This window comes from Papaver somniferum, chromosome 7 (assembly GCF_003573695.1).
Source record: "Papaver somniferum cultivar HN1 chromosome 7, ASM357369v1, whole genome shotgun sequence".
NCBI classification, from domain to species: Eukaryota; Viridiplantae; Streptophyta; class Magnoliopsida; order Ranunculales; family Papaveraceae; genus Papaver; species Papaver somniferum.
Window position 1 is genome coordinate 55,645,806 of NC_039364.1, and position 8,327 is coordinate 55,654,132.

At 37.8% G+C, this 8,327-nt stretch overlaps 1 protein-coding gene across 1 annotated transcript; it reads left to right on the forward strand.

Moving 5' to 3' along the window:
- Window positions 1-1,742: 1,742 nt before the first annotated feature.
- Window positions 1,743-7,636, forward strand: LOC113297355 (putative ABC transporter C family member 15). Its single transcript, XM_026545792.1, is given in 12 exon segments — window positions 1,743-2,055; window positions 2,058-2,564; window positions 2,566-3,966; window positions 4,082-4,168; window positions 4,293-4,943; window positions 5,145-5,309; window positions 5,498-5,792; window positions 5,911-6,125; window positions 6,221-6,526; window positions 6,653-6,716; window positions 6,798-7,037; window positions 7,145-7,636. Coding segments are annotated over 12 exon segments (4,242 nt in total). The 5' UTR covers window positions 1,743-1,866; the 3' UTR covers window positions 7,267-7,636.
- Window positions 7,637-8,327: the final 691 nt, after the last annotated feature.

Below are 8,327 nucleotides of genomic sequence, written 5' to 3' on the forward strand. Positions count from 1 at the left end.
TCTTATTATGCAGATAATTTTAATACGCGTAACTTGTTTGAAGTTCTTAGCTCTGGTTGACTGCCTTCTCGTTTTCCATCTTCATTAGAAAGCTAAGATTTGAGCTTGAGGAACATGAGTTTCATTATTTAGGTTAATTTCCTATATGTATGCTTTGATCTTTAAGGATTCTATTTTCAGTGATAGTAACTAGCATCCATTGACATGGTTTAAGATTTGTCCTGATGCAGTTAAGTTTTCAAGTTGCTTGCTTATGGCAGTCTATCTATAACCCTAAGTCCATACAGAAGTTGTACTTTCTTTTTCTTTTTTCTTTTGTGTTGTTTTATTATCATACATAGAACTACTTAAAACTGCAGCTTGTGAAATATAAACTTAATCGGCGTAGAACATTTATTCTATTGTTGGTGCTAATCTGGTCCGCATAGTTACTATGGTATCACCAGTGGTAGAAAAGTGATCAAGTTGCATGCGGATGTAAAAGCTGTGCATAATGTTAAAAGAGATAAAAAACAAAGATTATCACTACAGCTACTTTTTAAAAGATGGCTTCTCTGTATTGTTATTCTGTCAGAGAATCTCTAGTGGTGTCTGGAATCTGGATTATATGCTATTCTTGGATTGAAAATATTCTACTTTTTGTATTGTGTTTATTCCATCTTTTTGATTACTGAGAAAATTAGTAAGTCATTTATGAAATCATTGGAGCTTTTACTCTACAAATATAGCTATTGTGCTAAAGCTTACTTTGTCTGCACTTAAATGGAATAGGATCAACCTGTTGCACCAAAATTGGCTTTTGATATGATAAATGTAATTACGAAAAAATACTATAGCTTCAATACAGAAAACATGTTTGCAGATAGCAAGATAAACAGTTAAAATTGTTTAACACTAAAGGGAAAAAAATAGAACAGGCTTCCAATGTATGAAATACCGTAGTAAAAGAATGAAATTAGTCTTTTCGTGCTTGAATTGGTTGATGAAACATAGCAGCATACTTATCAATGTTTACATAGCCAGCCTTGTAGAACAGTCTGAACAGACAACGCACAAGTCTTGGAACAACAGAACTACGTTTGACATGTTGAACCCTTTTTTTTCGTAATTATTCAAATTTGGTTTCAAGATTTTATTAAGGTAATTCTCACTGAGCATTCCTAGGAATTTGACTTTGTAATGCATCCCGCATAAGTTTAAACATCCCCACAATGTTTTTTTCCCAAACTAAGACGATCCCCCATATCCCCATTTTCCTTTTACCTGGCAAAACAATATACTGTAAGTTGCATAAACAGTAACATTTATCCTGCCTCTCCTATTAAGAAATGGAGTTTCAAGATGAGTGGCTAACAGTAACATTTATGCCTGCTTGCAGAGTAGAATTATATACGGCTCAGTTTGCTGGGTAATTCCTCTTGACTGGGCCAGCAATGTTTAATGTCTTAGCGCTATCAATGACTAAACTAGTATAGCATCATACTGATACTAGATATTTAATATGTTAGCATACACAATTAGAATAAATGAAGTTTCTTGGTTAAGGATTCTTATGAATCTGATTTTTAAAGAATGCTATGGAACTCTTATAAAACCTCCAAATCAAAATTTCTGCAGACTTTGAACTTTTTGAGGGGTGGAAAGCTGGATTGAAGTTGATCACACCATGTTTCTGGGATGAACTCAGCATATTAGTCCAATTCGGGATTCTTGGAAGTGCTCTAATCTGTTTCATACAGAAAATGTGGACATCGATCAGGATTTGTAGAGGAAGTAGCAGAAAAGTTACCCAGAAGCATAAGACTTGGTTTTGTTTACAGAGCCACTGTAGGTTGTTCTGTTTTACTAACAGGAGTCCACTTACTGATGCTTTTGAGACTGGTAAACGGGCACGAAGCCCTTTGCAAATCAAAAATCTTAGTTTTCTGTCAAGAAATCTTGCAAGTAATATCATGGTTAATCACATTGCTTATGGCTATCAACCTTCGCCAGTCGAGGTCTTTGAAGCTGCCAGGGGTGCTAAGGGTCTGGTGGATTTCGAGCTTCTTATTATCCGTTATCCATACAATACTCATACTCGTTACATTCTTATAAATCATAAATCTCCCGGAGTAGGCGAGTATGCCAACTTCCTTGGGTTAATTGCCTCGACGTACTTGCTAGGTATTACAGTCAGAGGGACAACGGGCATCAGCTTCATAACAAATAGCAACACAGAGCCTCTACTGTGCAATACTGAAAAATATTCAGCAGGAAAACGAGAAAAAGAATCTCCTTACTCAAAGGCTACTATTCTCCAACTGATTACTTTCTCTTGGCTCACTCCTCTATTCAAAGTTGGATACAGGAAAGCACTTGAACAGGATGATATCCCAGACATTGATATCAAAGACTCTGCAGAATTCCTCTCTAATTCGTTTGGCGACAGTTTAAGACAAGTCAAGGAGAGAGATAGCACCAGCAACCCATCCATCTATATGGCAATCTTTCTTTTGATCAAGAAAAAAGCAGCACTCAACGCCATTTTTGCAGTGGTCAATGCCGGAGCATCATATGTTGGCCCGTACCGGAGCATCATATGTTGGCCCATACTTTGTGGCGTTCTTAAGTCAGAAGAAGAACTACAGCTTAAAGACGGGCTACATAATTGCACTAGCATTCTTAAGTTCTAAAATGGTTGAAGTGATTGCACAGAGGCAATGGATTTTCGGGGCGCGCCAATTAGGTATGCGTCTGAGAGCAGCTTTGATATCCCACATATATAGGAAGGGTCTTCATCTGTCCAGTCAGTCTAGACAAAGCCACAGCAGTGGGGAGATAATTAACCTCATGAGTGTTGATATTCAACGAATTACAGACTTCATCTGGTACATGAATACAGTGTGGATGCTGCCAATACAAATTTCACTAGCAACCTACGTCCTATATATTAATTTAGGCCTTGGTTCATTTGCTGGCTTAGCAGCAACCTTACTAGTGATGGCTTGCAACATACCTCTTACAAGAATTCAGAAATCCTTCCAGTCAAAGATCATGGAAGCCAAGGACGAGCGAATGAAGGCTACATCAGAAGCTCTTCGAAACATGAAAACCCTGAAACTTCAAGCTTGGGATATGAAATACCTCCTAAAGCTTGAAAATTTGAGGAAAATTGAATATGGATGGATATGGAAATCGTTACGCTTATCAGCACTCTCGGCTTTTATCTTCTGGGGATCCCCCACATTAATATCTGCAGCGACTTTTGGAGCATGTATTGTACTAGGGATCCCACTATCAGCAGGGAAAGTCTTATCTGCACTGGCAACATTCAGAATGTTACAAGATCCGATATTTAGTTTACCAGACTTGCTATCATGTATTGCGCAATCTAAAGTTTCAGTTGATAGGGTTGCATCATACCTCCAAGAAGATGAAATACAGGAAGATGCAGTCATTTTTGTTCCAAAAGAGACATCGGAGGTCTGCATCGAGATTGAGAAAGGCAGATTTAGTTGGGACCCTGAATCAAGTATTCCAACCCTTGATGGAATACAGTTAAAAGTGAAGAGAGGGATGAAAGTTGCAATTTGTGGGACTGTCGGGTCAGGGAAGTCTAGTTTACTCTCTTGCATAATTGGAGAAATACCAACGATTTTAGGGACAGTGAGAGTTAGTGGGACAAAGGCATATGTTCCTCAGTCCCCCTGGATATTAACTGGAAATGTAAGAGATAACATTCTCTTTGGGAATCCATATGATCAAGTCAAATATGATAGAACAATAAGAGCATGTGCATTGACAAAGGATTTTGAGCTCTTCCAAGCTGGAGACCTGACAGAGATAGGAGAACGAGGGATTAATATGAGTGGAGGTCAGAAACAAAGGATACAGCTTGCACGAGCTGCTTACCAGGATGCTGACATTTATATTCTCGATGACCCATTCAGTGCCGTTGATGCTCATACAGGAAGTCAACTTTTTGAGGTTAAATTTTTATCCTTCGTAGAATATTTATGTAAATGTGAATATGGTTTGTTGTCTACACAGTATAAAGTTTGTGATTATTATGCTTTTAATTGTATGTACAACTTTAGTGCAGGAATGTCTGATGGGAATCCTCAAAGACAAGACTATACTTTATGTGACACACCAAGTAGAGTTTCTCCCGGCGGCTGATCTGATTCTGGTAAGAGATTGTAGCACAACTTTCTCCGCTATTTCTAAACTTCCATGCAAAAATGAAAATCAAGGGTTTTGTCATTCTAGGATTACCAGAATTAAGACATAAGAACCTATTATTATCTTGACAGATGATGCAGGAAGGAAATATCATTCAAGCTGGAAGATTTGACGAACTTCTCAAACAGAATATTGGATTTGAGTTGTTGGTTGGTGCACATAGCGAAGCTCTACAATCAATCTTTGATGTCGAAAATTCGAGCAGAACGTCTGAGAAGGAAATGTCTTCAGTTGAAACAGACATAGATAGCACGACACATACGCATCATCTGGTTGGTAAACATGATTCAGAACAGGATCTCTCTCTAGAGATAATAGATAAAGGAGGGAGATTGACACAAGAGGAAGAGAGAGAAACAGGAAGTATCGACGAAGAAGTTTATTGGTCATACTTGACCCTGGTATGGGGTGGTGCATTGATCCCGTTGATAATCTTATCTCAAACTAGTTTCCAAGTATTACAGATAGCGAGCAACTACTGGATGGCATGGGCTTCTCCCGTCTCTACAGATTCCAAGCCAGTAGTAGACATGAAATTCATGTTCCTTGTGTATATAGTCCTATCAGTAGGAAGTGCATTTTGTGTATTGGCCCGAGCATATTTGGTAGCTATAGACGGCATTCTAACGTCACAAAAACTCTACGTCAACATGCTTCATAGTGTGCTCAAGGCACCAATGTCTTTCTTTGATTCAACACCAACTGGAAGAATCTTAAATCGAGTAAGTTAGGACAAAGATTTCCATACTTGTATGCAGGTATATGTACATGAGTTTGTGTTTGTCTGGATAATAACTTCACGTGACTCATATGAAAATAATACAACCTTCGGGCCGTCTTTATGGTGTTCTACATTTCATATATGTTCATAAACTCCACAGGTCTCAGAGAATTGACGCCCTTTAAATATTTCTCATTATCAGGCATCTACGGATCAAAGTGTGCTGGATTTGGAATTACCCGTGAGGGTGGGCTGGTGTGCTTTCTCAATCATTCAAATTCTGGGAACTATTGCAGTTATGTCACAGGTTGCATGGCAAGTATTTGTCATCTTCATCCCAGTGACGGGAATATGCATATGGTACCAGGTAAGACCTACTTTAGACTGTCATGAGGAGTGAGTCTAAGAGGGTGGTTCTTTTCTTTTTCACTGAATGGGCGTTCTAGCCAGATATTGGGACGTTTCAACCCATTAAACGAAAAAGAAAAAGAAAAGCTACCCCTAAGTTGATTGTATCTTTGTTTTATAATAATAATAATGGGTTCACTTCTACAGCAATATTATACACCTACTGCAAGAGAACTGGCACGCTTATCTGGGATTCAAAGAGCTCCATACCTCCATCACTTTGCAGAATCACTTGCAGGAGCTGCAACAATCAGGGCATACGACCAAGAAGACCGCTTCATGAAAACGAACCTGGGACTCGTTGATAATGAATCAAGGCCATGGTTTCACAATGTATCAGCCATGGAATGGGTTTCATTTAGACTGAATATATTGTCAAATCTTGTGTTTGCATCCTCATTAGTTGTCCTCGTGAGCCTACCTGAAGGAGTTATCAATCCAAGTAAGCATCACTATTCACCACCATGCTAAACGTTCTCATATTCACACAAAATAAATCTAATATTGGTACGAGGAGAATCGAGAAAAGCTAGCTAACTGAAAATTGGACCAAATTACAGGTATTGCAGGGCTAGCAGTGACATATGGTCTCAATTTGAACATACTTCAAGCATCTGTCATATGGAACTTGTGCAATGCAGAGAATAAAATGATTTCAGTAGAAAGGATATTGCAATATTCAAAACTAAGTAGTGAAGCCCCTTTAGTGATTGAAGAATGCAGACCACCAAGCAACTGGCCCGAGTTCGGAAGGATTCGCTTCAAAAACTTGCACGTAAAGCCCCTATATATATCCTAATACTCTATTATCCAAAATCCAAATTTGGTAGTGATACAAATTATAAACATTATTGTTTTACTTTTCTACAGATTCGCTATGCCGAACATCTTCCATCTGTCTTAAAAAACATAAACTGCACGATTCCAGGAAGAAAGAAAGTTGGAGTTGTAGGAAGAACAGGGAGCGGAAAATCGACTCTTATACAGGCTCTCTTTTGGACAGTGGAACCTAAAGAAGGAAGCATTGTAATTGATGATATTGATATTTGCAAGATAGGTCTACATGATTTGAGATCGAAACTTAGCATCATTCCTCAAGATCCTACATTATTTGAAGGGACTGTTAGAGGAAACCTCGACCCGCTAGAGCAATTCTCCGATAGAGAAATATGGGAGGTAGTCATGTGTTACTTTTTTTCCGTCAAAAAAACAACTTATTTGCTATTACTTCTATTGCACATCAATTATCAAGATATCCATACCATTTATTCTGAAGTTTGATGATGATAAAATTGTTTTTAGGCTTTGGATAAATGTCAACTAGGTGATCTAGTACGTGCAAAGGAAGAAAAGTTGGGCTCACCAGGTAAGAGTCTTAAGGAATATGAAATGTAACTGTGATCAAGTTATGGGTTCATCTAAAGTTTTAGTTACTATGCCTTTACAGTGGTCGAGAACGGAGAAAACTGGAGTGTAGGTCAAAGACAGTTATTCTGTCTTGGAAGAGCTTTGTTGAAGAGAAGTAGCATTCTCGTTCTTGATGAAGCTACTGCATCTGTTGATACAGCTACGGACGGAATTGTACAGAAGATCATCACTCGGGAATTTGAAAATTGTACAGTTGTCACTATAGCTCACAGAATTCATACGGTCATAGATAGTGATCTTGTTCTTGTCCTTAGTGAAGGTACCTAAAACTAAACTTCAAAGATTTTTGAAAAAAACAGGCTTATACTGTAGGTTTAAGTTGTTTGGATTATGGCTAAGAAATTAAATCATTGCTGTCTTGCGCAGGAAGGGTAGTGGAATACGACACACCAGCTAAGCTACTCGAAAGGGAGGATTCCTTCTTCTCAAAACTCATAAAGGAGTACTCTATGAGATCAAAAAGTTTCAACAATTTAGCAAATGTATAAAATGGGGAGCTGACCCGTTTACAGCTAAATCTCTAAATCTTGAAATTTCATGATATATTAGAGATGGAAAAGCCGACAAGCAATGAAATCGTACCCAGAGGCGGAGAATGTTCACTTGTCATCCTTGGCCAGCCTTACATAGTACCACATCATAAATAAACAAAGAAGTGTAATATTTTTGAGGTGCTCCTATTATACCCATAAGCAAGAACTGGAAAGATGAAAACTCATTCTAAATAATGTTTGCAGCAAAACTATTACTATGTATTATTGTGTAATGTAACAATCGGTAGGAAATGAAGAGAATCTAAATGGTTTGTAATGTAACAATTGGTAGGAAATGAAGAGAATCTAAATGGTTCAGATATCACTTAGTATGAGGCAGGTAAGAACCTTTTCCTTGGTGTGAGGCAGCTAAGAACCTTTTACTTATATACAACATCAGAATGGTTTGAAATGAAGAGAATCTGAATGGTTCAGATATCACAGTATGAGGCAGGTAAGAACCCTTTACTTCTACGCAACATCAGAATGGTTTGAGTATGTAGTCAGACAAAATGGCATCAATAGTTTCATTCATGAGTCTGATTTTCTGCACTCTTTATCCAGTGTGCACCTGACATTTCAATCTACATCATTAAGCAAGAGTGTGCACAAAATTAGACTCATCATTTACCAGAGTTGCCGCTATATATTACAGTAGACACCAAAGACCGATAACAAAGGGCCTAAGAAAAAAAAAATTAGTGGGTTAGAGTTTCTTTGTGGGTGAGCAGTAGCAGTTAATTAGCTCCAAATTAATTTATCTGTGGTCGAAAATAAGGTGATAGTCAAGTCAAGTCAACCACTGAATTTTTTATACACAAAAAAAGTAATAAAAAACATGAACAAGATTCCAAGACCTAAGGTAACTTTTTGCATGTGTCTCGTTGTTAATTTGAGTTTTCTCACCATGTTATATGTTATCCAAATCTGCCATATATTATTTTGCATATTGATTGATCGAGGAGGTAAAAGAAGAAAAGAGAAACAATTGATTGAGCCATACAGTACGCCACAAT